Source organism: Saccharomyces cerevisiae, chromosome VII (assembly GCF_000146045.2).
Source record: "Saccharomyces cerevisiae S288C chromosome VII, complete sequence".
Classification (NCBI taxonomy): domain Eukaryota; kingdom Fungi; phylum Ascomycota; class Saccharomycetes; order Saccharomycetales; family Saccharomycetaceae; genus Saccharomyces; species Saccharomyces cerevisiae.
The window spans coordinates 469,089-482,829 of record NC_001139.9 but is presented as its reverse complement, the minus strand read 5'-3'; the positions used below and the strand labels follow the sequence as shown (position 1 = coordinate 482,829).

The window sequence follows — 13,741 nt, the reverse complement described above, 5'->3', positions numbered from 1 at the left end:
TCTTTAACAATCGTTAATAATTAATTAATTGGAAAATAACCATTTTTTCTCTCTTTTATACACACATTCAAAAGAAAGAAAAAAAATATACCCCAGCTAGTTAAAGAAAATCATTGAAAAGAATAAGAAGATAAGAAAGATTTAATTATCAAACAATATCAATATGACTGATACATCATCCTCTTCATCATCCTCTTCAGCATCTTCTGTTTCAGCTCATCAGCCAACTCAAGAAAAGCCTGCTAAGACTTACGATGACGCTGCATCTGAATCTTCTGACGATGACGATATCGATGCTTTAATCGAAGAACTACAATCTAATCACGGTGTCGACGACGAAGACAGTGATAACGATGGTCCAGTTGCCGCCGGTGAAGCTAGACCAGTTCCAGAAGAATATTTACAAACTGACCCATCTTACGGTTTAACTTCCGATGAAGTTTTGAAAAGAAGAAAGAAGTACGGTTTGAATCAAATGGCTGACGAAAAAGAATCTTTAGTCGTTAAGTTCGTTATGTTTTTCGTCGGTCCAATTCAATTCGTTATGGAAGCCGCTGCTATTTTGGCTGCCGGTTTGTCCGATTGGGTCGATTTCGGTGTTATCTGTGGTTTGTTAATGTTAAACGCTGGTGTTGGTTTCGTTCAAGAATTCCAAGCTGGTTCTATTGTCGATGAATTGAAAAAGACTTTGGCTAACACTGCTGTTGTTATCAGAGACGGTCAATTGGTTGAAATTCCAGCCAACGAAGTCGTCCCAGGTGATATTTTGCAATTGGAAGATGGTACTGTTATCCCAACTGATGGTCGTATTGTCACTGAAGACTGTTTCTTGCAAATCGATCAATCTGCTATTACTGGTGAATCTTTGGCTGTCGACAAACATTACGGTGACCAAACTTTCTCTTCTTCCACTGTTAAGAGAGGTGAAGGTTTCATGGTTGTTACCGCTACCGGTGACAACACTTTCGTTGGTAGAGCTGCTGCTTTGGTTAACAAAGCCGCTGGTGGTCAAGGTCATTTCACTGAAGTTTTGAACGGTATTGGTATTATCTTATTGGTTTTGGTCATTGCCACTTTGTTGTTGGTCTGGACTGCTTGTTTCTACAGAACCAACGGTATTGTTAGAATCTTGAGATACACTCTAGGTATTACTATTATTGGTGTCCCAGTCGGTTTGCCAGCTGTCGTTACCACCACTATGGCCGTCGGTGCTGCTTACTTGGCTAAGAAACAAGCCATTGTTCAAAAGTTGTCTGCTATTGAATCCTTGGCTGGTGTCGAAATCTTGTGTTCCGACAAAACCGGTACTTTGACCAAGAACAAGTTGTCCTTGCACGAACCATACACTGTTGAAGGTGTTTCTCCAGACGACTTGATGTTGACTGCTTGTTTGGCTGCTTCCAGAAAGAAGAAGGGTTTGGATGCTATTGATAAGGCTTTCTTGAAGTCTTTGAAGCAATATCCAAAGGCTAAGGACGCTTTGACCAAGTACAAGGTTTTGGAATTCCATCCATTTGACCCTGTCTCCAAGAAGGTTACTGCCGTTGTCGAATCTCCAGAAGGTGAAAGAATTGTTTGTGTTAAGGGTGCTCCATTATTCGTCTTGAAGACTGTCGAAGAAGATCACCCAATCCCAGAAGATGTCCATGAAAACTACGAAAACAAGGTTGCTGAATTGGCTTCTAGAGGGTTCCGTGCTTTAGGTGTTGCTAGAAAGAGAGGTGAAGGTCACTGGGAAATCTTGGGTGTTATGCCATGTATGGATCCACCAAGAGACGATACTGCTCAAACTGTTAGCGAAGCTAGACACTTGGGTCTAAGAGTTAAGATGTTAACTGGTGATGCTGTTGGTATTGCTAAGGAAACTTGTAGACAATTGGGTTTGGGTACCAACATTTACAACGCTGAAAGATTAGGTCTAGGTGGCGGTGGTGACATGCCAGGTTCTGAATTAGCTGATTTTGTTGAAAATGCCGATGGTTTCGCTGAAGTTTTCCCACAACATAAATACAGAGTTGTTGAAATCTTGCAAAACAGAGGTTACTTGGTTGCTATGACTGGTGATGGTGTTAACGATGCTCCATCTTTGAAGAAGGCTGATACTGGTATTGCTGTCGAAGGTGCTACTGATGCTGCCAGATCTGCTGCTGATATTGTTTTCTTGGCTCCTGGTCTATCTGCTATTATTGATGCTTTGAAGACCTCCAGACAAATTTTTCACAGAATGTACTCTTACGTTGTTTACCGTATTGCTTTGTCTCTACATTTGGAAATCTTCTTGGGTCTATGGATTGCTATTTTGGATAACTCTTTGGACATTGATTTGATTGTTTTCATCGCTATTTTCGCTGATGTTGCTACTTTGGCTATTGCTTACGATAATGCTCCTTACTCTCCAAAGCCCGTTAAATGGAACCTACCAAGATTATGGGGTATGTCTATTATTTTGGGCATAGTTTTAGCTATAGGTTCTTGGATTACCTTGACTACTATGTTCTTACCAAAGGGTGGTATTATCCAAAACTTCGGTGCTATGAACGGTATTATGTTCTTGCAAATTTCCTTGACTGAAAACTGGTTGATTTTCATTACCAGAGCTGCTGGTCCATTCTGGTCTTCTATCCCATCCTGGCAATTGGCTGGTGCCGTCTTCGCTGTCGACATCATCGCTACCATGTTTACCTTATTCGGTTGGTGGTCTGAAAACTGGACTGATATTGTTACTGTCGTCCGTGTCTGGATCTGGTCTATCGGTATCTTCTGTGTTTTGGGTGGTTTCTACTACGAAATGTCCACTTCTGAAGCCTTTGACAGATTGATGAACGGTAAGCCAATGAAGGAAAAGAAGTCTACCAGAAGTGTCGAAGACTTCATGGCTGCTATGCAAAGAGTCTCTACTCAACACGAAAAGGAAACCTAATCCTGTTGAAGTAGCATTTAATCATAATTTTTGTCACATTTTAATCAACTTGATTTTTCTGGTTTAATTTTTCTAATTTTAATTTTAATTTTTTTATCAATGGGAACTGATACACTAAAAAGAATTAGGAGCCAACAAGAATAAGCCGCTTATTTCCTACTAGAGTTTGCTTAAAATTTCATCTCGAATTGTCATTCTAATATTTTATCCACACACACACCTTAAAATTTTTAGATTAAATGGCATCAACTCTTAGCTTCACACACACACACACACCGAAGCTGGTTGTTTTATTTGATTTGATATAATTGGTTTCTCTGGATGGTACTTTTTCTTTCTTGGTTATTTCCTATTTTAAAATATGAAACGCACACAAGTCATAATTATTCTAATAGAGCACAATTCACAACACGCACATTTCAACTTTAATATTTTTTTAGAAACACTTTATTTAGTCTAATTCTTAATTTTTAATATATATAATGCACACACACTAATTTATTCATTAATTTTTTATTGAGTAGGATTTGAAAATATTTGGTATCTTTGCAAGATGTTTGTATAGAGGGACAAAGAATCGTCTTTATTATGGTCAAGGCTTTACGTCATAATAGTTCCTGCCCAGCTCTTCTATAATACTTTAAAGATCTCTTCTCGTTTGCTCCATTTGGAAGTCTCGCTTACGTTTATGCGCCCATACAGACACTCAAGATACACACTTACATGAACGTATACAAATTTACTAACACTACTTGAAAATATGAACCACAGTACATCATATTAAGACGTAGTATTCGATGATTGAAGGCCGCCTCCGCGAAATACCTTTACTGATTTTGCCGGTTAATCGCATCGAAATTTCTTCATCACAAGAAAGCAAACAAATCGCCAGGCCATTCTACAAGTTTCCTTTTCTTATGAAGATGTAAAAGCTACTAAGGCGTCATTACTCTAGATGACTCAGTTTAGTCTGACCTTCTATAGTATACTACCCTGGCGCTATGATGATGAGCGGTTCTTTTATTGCGGAAACGAAAATTCCGGGACCGGCGAAATTTGCCCGGTTTTGTCCGTAACCGGCTTCATGAGTCGGCTTCAATAGTAGTTGAATACTTATTTAAACAGCAGAACTTAACTCACTCATCACGCTGTTTCCGCTGAATTTTCTCAAAATATCTAAGCAGTCAACAAATATAAAGAATATTGAAATTGACAGTTTTTGTCGCTATCGATTTTTATTATTTGCTGTTTTAAATCATGGTTTACACTCCATCCAAGGGTCCAAGAACTCTTTACGATAAGGTTTTTGATGCACATGTTGTCCATCAAGATGAAAATGGTTCCTTTTTGTTGTATATCGACAGACACTTGGTTCATGAAGTCACCTCTCCACAAGCTTTCGAAGGCCTAGAAAATGCCGGCAGAAAGGTCAGAAGAGTTGATTGTACTCTAGCTACTGTAGATCATAATATTCCAACTGAATCAAGAAAGAATTTCAAATCACTAGACACATTTATCAAGCAAACTGATTCGCGTTTACAAGTCAAAACTTTAGAGAATAATGTTAAACAGTTCGGCGTTCCATATTTCGGTATGAGTGATGCCAGACAAGGTATCGTCCACACCATCGGTCCCGAAGAAGGTTTCACTTTACCAGGTACCACTGTTGTTTGTGGTGACTCTCATACCTCTACTCACGGTGCCTTTGGTTCGCTGGCCTTTGGTATTGGTACTTCTGAAGTTGAACACGTCTTGGCCACTCAAACAATTATCCAAGCTAAATCGAAAAACATGAGAATTACTGTTAATGGTAAGCTATCACCTGGTATCACATCTAAAGATTTGATTTTGTATATTATTGGTCTGATAGGTACTGCAGGTGGTACTGGTTGCGTTATTGAATTCGCAGGTGAAGCCATTGAAGCTCTTTCTATGGAAGCACGTATGTCCATGTGTAACATGGCCATCGAAGCTGGTGCAAGAGCAGGTATGATTAAACCAGACGAAACTACTTTCCAATACACCAAAGGCAGACCTTTGGCTCCAAAAGGTGCCGAATGGGAAAAGGCTGTTGCCTACTGGAAAACTTTGAAAACAGACGAAGGTGCCAAATTTGACCACGAAATCAACATTGAAGCTGTCGACGTGATTCCAACTATTACATGGGGTACTTCTCCTCAAGATGCCTTACCAATTACTGGTTCCGTACCAGATCCAAAAAATGTTACAGACCCAATAAAGAAATCTGGTATGGAAAGAGCCTTAGCCTATATGGGTTTGGAACCTAACACACCGCTAAAGAGCATCAAAGTAGATAAAGTCTTTATTGGATCTTGTACCAATGGCCGTATTGAAGATTTAAGAAGTGCTGCAGCTGTAGTTAGGGGTCAAAAATTGGCTAGTAACATCAAATTAGCTATGGTTGTTCCGGGATCTGGTTTGGTCAAAAAACAAGCCGAAGCAGAAGGTTTGGACAAGATTTTCCAAGAAGCTGGTTTTGAATGGAGAGAAGCTGGTTGTTCAATATGTTTAGGTATGAACCCTGATATTTTGGATGCCTATGAACGTTGTGCTTCTACTTCCAACAGAAATTTCGAAGGTCGTCAAGGTGCCTTGTCTCGTACACATCTAATGTCCCCAGCCATGGCGGCTGCTGCAGGTATCGCAGGTCACTTCGTAGATATTAGAGAATTCGAATATAAGGATCAAGACCAAAGTAGTCCAAAGGTTGAGGTCACTTCCGAAGATGAAAAAGAGCTTGAAAGTGCTGCTTACGATCACGCTGAACCTGTCCAACCCGAAGACGCTCCCCAAGATATTGCCAATGATGAATTAAAAGATATTCCAGTGAAGTCAGATGATACACCTGCTAAACCTAGCTCTTCCGGCATGAAGCCATTTTTGACTTTGGAAGGTATTAGCGCACCATTAGATAAGGCCAATGTTGATACAGACGCTATTATCCCAAAGCAATTTTTAAAGACAATTAAGAGAACGGGTTTGAAAAAAGGGTTGTTTTATGAATGGCGTTTCCGTAAAGACGATCAAGGTAAGGATCAAGAAACCGATTTTGTATTAAATGTTGAACCTTGGAGGGAAGCTGAAATATTGGTTGTTACTGGTGACAATTTCGGATGTGGTTCTTCCAGAGAACACGCACCATGGGCTCTAAAAGACTTTGGTATAAAATCCATCATTGCACCTTCTTACGGTGATATTTTCTACAACAACTCTTTCAAGAACGGCTTATTACCTATTAGATTGGATCAACAAATAATCATTGACAAATTGATCCCTATTGCTAATAAGGGTGGTAAGCTCTGCGTCGATTTACCAAATCAAAAAATTTTGGATTCCGATGGCAATGTGCTCGTTGATCATTTTGAAATAGAACCTTTCAGAAAGCACTGCCTAGTTAACGGTCTTGATGATATTGGTATTACATTGCAAAAGGAAGAATACATTTCCAGATACGAAGCTTTGAGAAGAGAGAAATACTCATTCTTGGAAGGTGGATCAAAATTATTAAAATTTGACAACGTTCCAAAAAGAAAAGCTGTTACAACTACTTTCGATAAAGTCCACCAGGATTGGTAGACAGTGAAAAACAACGTCCAAACCTGGCGTCAATAACATGTGTCTCAGCGACAAGCACACCATCCTTTTCTAAAACCAAACTACTTATTTATTATTAATACGTAATCTAACGTACTCACTAATTATTTATTTATTTGACTATAACATCATTGATGAAGTTTATAATGCTAGCCCTTGTTAATGCATGCAGGTTTTGTGAATGCTACAGAGGAACATGTACTTTAAATGCAACATTATCCCTCTTTATTGTCTTTGCATCCGCAAATTTCTTTGCTTAATTTCAAGATCATGTTCGAGAGTTGCCTTTAATCTAGGCATGAAACCCAATTTGAAAAGGAACTCGAACATTATAAAATATGGTGCCAGCACCAAGCTCTGAACTAGATTGTCAATTAACGCTGGCCTCCTTTTCTCAAAGACACCATGGCCAACAAATTGGAAAATCCAACCAATAGTAAACAAACCCAGTTCCTGCTTAAATGTTAAATCAACCCTGTGATCGATGAGTGCAAGATTTAACAAAAGCAAGAGAACTCCTGCTAATAGCCCTGTGGGTAAATACAGAAGACAATAAAATATGGAAAATAAAACGCTTAGCACAGCAGTCAATGAAATACTCTGATATATTTTGACTCTGTGGAGCATACAGCTACCACTAAATAGGATTGTGGGGACAAATATGGAATGGATCAAAACGTTCTTAGGATTGTGGTGGTAAAACTTGTAAAATCCAAGCTGAGATCTTAAATCCAGCAAACCTTCGCCCATATTTATTCTTTTATAACAGAAGAAGAGACTATATTCTCAAAACCTCGTATATTTATATACATATCCTCCAAACAAACTCCCAAGTTTCACTTTCCTGGATTTACCTTGGCATTCCTTTTCCCCATCCTCTTATAATGGTAATCGCGATCCTTAATTATGATATCACAATAGACGAAGGGCACACACCAATTTGCCACCGTAAGGATAGAGTAAGTTAAATGGCTAACTCATTATAATCTTCATGCTAAATCATATAAGGGCAGAGACGAAGCAAAGCGAAAAAAACATATTACAATCATGTCGGGTGCTGCTGCTGCATCTGCTGCTGGTTATGACAGGCACATCACTATCTTTTCCCCCGAGGGTCGTTTATATCAAGTAGAATATGCCTTTAAAGCGACTAATCAAACTAACATAAACTCACTAGCGGTCAGAGGTAAAGATTGTACAGTGGTGATAAGTCAGAAAAAGGTCCCTGATAAACTGTTGGATCCAACTACTGTTTCGTATATTTTTTGTATTTCAAGAACAATTGGTATGGTAGTGAACGGACCAATACCGGATGCAAGAAATGCGGCCCTAAGAGCCAAGGCTGAGGCTGCAGAATTCCGTTATAAATATGGTTATGATATGCCATGCGATGTATTGGCTAAGAGAATGGCTAACCTTTCCCAAATCTATACTCAAAGAGCATATATGAGACCATTAGGTGTTATACTCACATTTGTTTCGGTAGATGAAGAATTGGGTCCCTCCATTTACAAAACTGACCCTGCAGGTTATTACGTTGGCTACAAAGCTACTGCGACAGGACCAAAACAACAGGAGATCACAACAAACTTAGAAAACCATTTCAAAAAGAGTAAAATCGACCATATTAATGAAGAATCATGGGAGAAGGTGGTAGAATTTGCTATTACTCATATGATTGACGCACTGGGTACCGAATTTTCAAAGAATGACTTGGAAGTCGGTGTCGCTACAAAGGACAAATTCTTTACCTTGAGTGCTGAGAACATCGAAGAAAGGCTAGTAGCAATTGCTGAACAAGATTAACATACTTCCTGCCACAACATAATGTGAAATCACACGCGTCAACACTCAATATATGTATGGACACGTTTCATTTAGGATTTATTTTATAGGAAAAAGTAGATCAAGTAATAGAAAATCGAATCTTTTCAAGCCCTTTTGTCGCGTAAATACATCAATACTTTTATATACAAACTGTAAAATAAGTTAATGAAGTGGATAGAAAAAGAAAATAACTAGAAAACATAAGGAATAAAGACGTAAGGGCAATGTTTACAATACTCATCCCAATCTTTTCCGTACTTTCTCTTACATTTTGCTTGGTCTCTGAAGGCTCTGTGAATCAGGACAACAAGGAAGAATACTGGGAAAAACCATGGGAACACCGAGTTGAACCCGCAAGACAAGGCCCAAACGAGAGATTGAGTCCAATCGGCAGTGTAGTGAATTTTTCTAGCCAAAGTGTACCAACCATCAATCAATAGGTACGATCCATTGGAGGTAACCATATACTTTGGATTCTTCAAAATTTGGTATGGCAAAAATGGGAAAGTCTTCCTACCTGTCTTGTCACCAGACATTTGCTTTCTGAAGGCATTTTTCTGAGCATTTGCCGTGTCAAAGAAGTAGTAGGCGCATAATAGAACAACGTACAGCGAAACATTGTACAGTGTAGACCAGTGATATTCAGATGGGTCATGGTAGTACAAATACAACGTACAATGACAGTAAGTGTATGGGACACCGGCAATATTCCAGAAGATCAGCATAAATCCAAACTTTTCGTAAGCCATGTCCCAGGTTGGAACAATCAATTCTTCACCTTTAGCACATGCGTTCGCGTACAACCAATGAGCTAACATGACAACCCCCAATTGTGGTGTCACATAGCCGTAAGTCTCCCACTGCTTCAAACAGGCACCCAAAGTGATAAAGTAAAGGGTGAACCAAGGTAATCTAACCTCGAAAAACATCTTCAAGTCCAAAATCCCCCACCTAGGGTTTAGTGGAGCTCCCATGAAGAAATCATATAGATGGTTTCCTGTCATTCTATGATAGTCATGTGAGATAAATAAAGTCCATAAGTACAATATGATGGAGAAGGCAAACCCTGAAATAATGGCACATGTCATGATCCTCCCAAAACGGTCAATAATGACATACAATCTAAAAAGATTGGTAAAGTGCAAAACCAAGACCAAAGTGGTAGTTACATACAAGGTCCACATGGCATTACAAAAGTAAGGCAATTGTTTTCCCTTCAAATGAGACAATGGTTGACCTTTTGTCCAAATCCCGGGCAACGTATAGTAGAAAATGATCTGAAACACCCAAAATGTTAAGAAAATAGTCCAGTCATACTTTTCTGGGATACCGTTCTCCAAGACTAACTGGTATAGGTGCTTGATAAAGTGCATCCACGATTCACCAGCCTTGGGTAGGGCAACCTTACCGTGATAAAATTCCGCACAAATCCACATATAGTACATTAGCAGTGGAAACCCGATCAGCATACCAATAACACCAGTAGTCCCACCAAACTCATATTCGATTTCATTTGGCTTCAGCCATTTACCCTGAGGCAGGAAATTAACCGGTTGCTTGGACTTTTTCTCCTCTCCCTGCACCTGCAGCTTCTCACTATTATCCTTTGCCATAGCGATGCTAATCTATGTACACTACGTAAATATCCGTATCTGCCTATCTACATAACTGAACTACATTCCTACGTTATTACCACTGTTTGGTAATTTTTCCTCGAGGATATATAATTCTGCTTTTCCATAGTAACGCCAAACGATCGCGTAATACCGGCAATTACGGGATGCACGAAAATAGCGCCAAGGAACGAAAAAGAAATGAGTCTCGTTTAGTTATTAAACGAGAAGAAACGAGCCCTGATTTACATTCTCAGGGTCCAATAGGGCTTTGTTGGAAACAGACGCATACCCTAAATGGAGTTTCTTTTCTTGTTCAAGACCTAATGAGTGGCAATAAGAGGCGCTAATTAAAGCTCTTCAAAACAACCTTATTCGCCTATTACACATGATCAGCCACTCTTTCATTGTCAACAATAGCATGATAGCAGGACCATAGCGGCCATATAGACATTACCAGGAGTGAGTTTTGGCTAAAAAAAGACAATTTGCACATCACTTGCTAACTATTCATCTCAGCCAAGAATATACAGAAAAGAATCCAAGAAACTGGAAGATGCGAGGCTTGACACCTAAGAACGGTGTACATATTGAGACGGGTCCGGATACAGAATCGTCCGCGGACTCCAGCAACTTTTCTACAGGTTTCAGCGGCAAGATTCGTAAGCCAAGGTCGAAAGTAAGTAAAGCGTGCGATAACTGTAGAAAAAGAAAGATAAAATGTAATGGGAAGTTTCCCTGCGCAAGCTGTGAGATATATTCATGTGAGTGCACGTTCAGCACTAGACAAGGTGGCGCTCGAATAAAAAACCTTCACAAGACGAGTTTGGAAGGTACAACCGTACAAGTCAAAGAGGAAACAGATTCCAGTTCGACTTCTTTTTCTAATCCTCAGCGATGTACAGACGGGCCATGCGCAGTGGAACAACCAACGAAATTTTTTGAGAATTTCAAGCTAGGTGGTCGTAGTAGTGGTGATAATAGCGGAAGTGATGGGAAGAATGACGACGATGTGAATAGAAACGGTTTTTATGAAGACGATAGCGAATCACAGGCAACTTTGACATCTCTACAAACCACTCTGAAAAATTTGAAGGAGATGGCTCATTTAGGTACACATGTAACCTCAGCCATCGAGAGCATTGAACTTCAGATAAGTGACTTGCTTAAGCGATGGGAACCCAAAGTGAGGACCAAAGAATTAGCAACAACGAAATTTTACCCTAATAAATCAATAGAAACTCAATTGATGAAAAACAAATACTGTGATGTGGTACATTTGACAAGATATGCCGCTTGGTCAAACAATAAGAAGGACCAAGATACTTCTAGTCAACCTTTGATCGACGAAATCTTTGGTTTGTACTCTCCTTTCCAATTTTTGTCACTTCAAGGTATTGGTAAATGTTTCCAAAATTATAGATCCAAATCCAAATGCGAGATTTTTCCCAGGACCGCCAAGGAAACCATATACATCATGTTAAGGTTTTTCGACGTTTGTTTTCATCACATCAACCAAGGCTGTGTCTCCATAGCTAATCCCCTGGAAAACTACCTACAGAAAATGAATCTTTTACCTTCAACCCCATCTTCGATATCATCTGCAGGGAGCCCGAATACAGCACACACAAAATCGCATGTTGCGTTAGTGATAAATCACTTACCGCAGCCCTTTGTGAGAAATATAACCGGAATAAGTAATTCTGAGCTACTAAGCGAAATGAATAATGATATCAGCATGTTTGGCATTTTATTGAAGATGTTGGATATGCATAAAAATTCCTACCAGAACTTCCTAATGGAAATCACATCTAACCCCTCCGTGGCTAAAAACACGCAGTCAATTGATGTCTTGCAGGAATTCATCCATTATTGTCAAGCTGGAGAGGCGCTAATCGCCTTATGTTACAGCTATTATAATTCTACATTATACAACTACGTGGACTTCACATGCGACATAACGCATTTAGAGCAACTTCTATACTTTTTGGATCTGCTATTTTGGCTATCGGAAATATACGGTTTTGAAAAAGTCTTGAACGTAGCAGTTCATTTTGTTTCAAGAGTTGGTTTATCAAGGTGGGAATTTTACGTGGGTCTTGATGAAAACTTTGCTGAAAGAAGAAGAAATCTCTGGTGGAAAGCTTTCTATTTCGAGAAAACTTTAGCCTCTAAACTTGGCTATCCTTCGAACATTGATGACTCCAAAATCAATTGTTTATTACCTAAGAATTTTCGAGATGTTGGGTTCTTGGATAATAGAGATTTTATCGAGAACGTCCACTTAGTTCGCAGGAGCGAAGCTTTTGACAACATGTGCATATCCGACTTAAAATACTATGGCGAATTAGCTGTCTTACAAATAGTCAGCCATTTCTCATCATCTGTTTTATTCAATGAAAAATTCACGTCAATTAGGAATACATCAAAACCATCTGTTGTTAGAGAGAAACTACTCTTCGAGGTACTCGAGATTTTTAACGAAACAGAAATGAAATATGATGCTATCAAAGAGCAAACTGGAAAATTGTTCGATATTGCATTCTCTAAAGATAGTACTGAACTCAAAGTTTCAAGAGAGGATAAGATTATGGCTTCAAAATTTGTTCTATTTTACGAGCACCATTTCTGCAGAATGGTTAACGAATCTGATAATATTGTCGCCAGATTATGCGTGCACAGAAGGCCCTCAATACTAATTGAAAACTTGAAAATATACCTTCACAAGATTTACAAATCATGGACCGATATGAACAAAATCTTATTAGACTTTGACAACGATTATTCCGTATACCGTTCGTTCGCCCATTATTCTATCAGTTGCATTATTTTGGTATCACAAGCATTCTCAGTGGCCGAATTCATTAAAGTAAATGACGTTGTGAATATGATTAGAGTCTTCAAAAGATTTTTGGATATAAAAATTTTTTCCGAAAATGAGACCAATGAGCATGTCTTCAACAGCCAAAGCTTTAAAGACTATACAAGAGCTTTTTCTTTCCTGACAATCGTCACTCGTATCATGCTTTTGGCATACGGAGAGTCCTCTAGCACCAACCTCGATGTTATCTCCAAATATATTGATGAGAATGCGCCAGATTTAAAAGGTATAATAGAACTTGTCTTGGATACAAACTCTTGCGCTTATCGATTTTTATTAGAACCTGTTCAGAAGTCAGGATTCCATTTAACGGTCTCACAAATGTTGAAAAATAGAAAGTTTCAGGAACCACTAATGTCAAATGAAGATAATAAGCAGATGAAGCATAATTCGGGAAAAAATTTGAATCCGGATCTCCCAAGTCTTAAGACGGGCACTTCATGCTTACTAAATGGCATTGAATCGCCTCAATTGCCATTCAATGGTCGCTCAGCACCTTCCCCAGTGAGAAACAACTCACTACCGGAGTTTGCACAATTGCCTTCATTTAGGTCATTATCCGTGTCTGATATGATCAATCCCGATTACGCGCAACCAACAAATGGGCAAAATAATACGCAAGTCCAATCTAATAAACCAATCAATGCTCAGCAGCAAATACCCACTTCAGTACAAGTACCATTTATGAACACAAATGAAATCAATAACAACAACAACAACAACAACAACAATAAAAACAATATTAACAATATTAACAACAACAACAGTAACAATTTTTCTGCAACTAGTTTTAATTTGGGGACACTAGATGAATTTGTTAATAACGGTGATCTTGAGGACCTCTACAGTATCCTGTGGAGCGACGTTTATCCAGATAGTTAAACG

At 38.9% G+C, this 13,741-nt stretch overlaps 6 protein-coding genes across 6 annotated transcripts; 4 read left to right on the top strand and 2 right to left on the bottom strand.

The window, feature by feature from the left end:
- Positions 1-163: 163 nt before the first annotated feature.
- On the top strand, positions 164-2,920 carry PMA1 (H(+)-exporting P2-type ATPase PMA1; the record flags this gene model as incomplete). Its single annotated transcript, NM_001180873.1, has 1 exon — positions 164-2,920. One exon carries the CDS (start codon positions 164-166, stop codon positions 2,918-2,920), a length of 2,757 nt encoding a protein of 918 aa, NP_011507.1.
- A 1,257-nt stretch (positions 2,921-4,177) lies between these two features.
- LEU1 (3-isopropylmalate dehydratase LEU1) lies at positions 4,178-6,517 on the top strand (the record flags this gene model as incomplete). The annotated part of the gene is made up of 1 exon (NM_001180874.1): positions 4,178-6,517. The coding sequence occupies one exon, from the start codon at positions 4,178-4,180 to the stop codon at positions 6,515-6,517; it is 2,340 nt and encodes a 779-aa protein (NP_011506.1).
- Positions 6,518-6,760: 243 nt separating this feature from the next.
- MPO1 (2-hydroxy-palmitic acid dioxygenase MPO1) lies at positions 6,761-7,285 on the bottom strand (the record flags this gene model as incomplete). The annotated part of the gene is made up of 1 exon (NM_001180875.1): positions 6,761-7,285. One exon carries the CDS (start codon positions 7,283-7,285, stop codon positions 6,761-6,763), a length of 525 nt encoding a protein of 174 aa, NP_011505.1.
- A 297-nt stretch (positions 7,286-7,582) lies between these two features.
- Positions 7,583-8,341, top strand: SCL1 (proteasome core particle subunit alpha 1; the record flags this gene model as incomplete). The annotated part of the gene is made up of 1 exon (NM_001180876.3): positions 7,583-8,341. The coding sequence occupies one exon, from the start codon at positions 7,583-7,585 to the stop codon at positions 8,339-8,341; it is 759 nt and encodes a 252-aa protein (NP_011504.3).
- Positions 8,342-8,553: 212 nt separating this feature from the next.
- ERG4 (delta(24(24(1)))-sterol reductase) lies at positions 8,554-9,975 on the bottom strand (the record flags this gene model as incomplete). Its single annotated transcript, NM_001180877.1, has 1 exon — positions 8,554-9,975. The coding sequence occupies one exon, from the start codon at positions 9,973-9,975 to the stop codon at positions 8,554-8,556; it is 1,422 nt and encodes a 473-aa protein (NP_011503.1).
- Positions 9,976-10,531: 556 nt separating this feature from the next.
- On the top strand, positions 10,532-13,738 carry PDR1 (drug-responsive transcription factor PDR1; the record flags this gene model as incomplete). Its single annotated transcript, NM_001180878.1, has 1 exon — positions 10,532-13,738. The coding sequence occupies one exon, from the start codon at positions 10,532-10,534 to the stop codon at positions 13,736-13,738; it is 3,207 nt and encodes a 1,068-aa protein (NP_011502.1).
- Between the last annotated feature and the right edge of the window lie 3 nt (positions 13,739-13,741).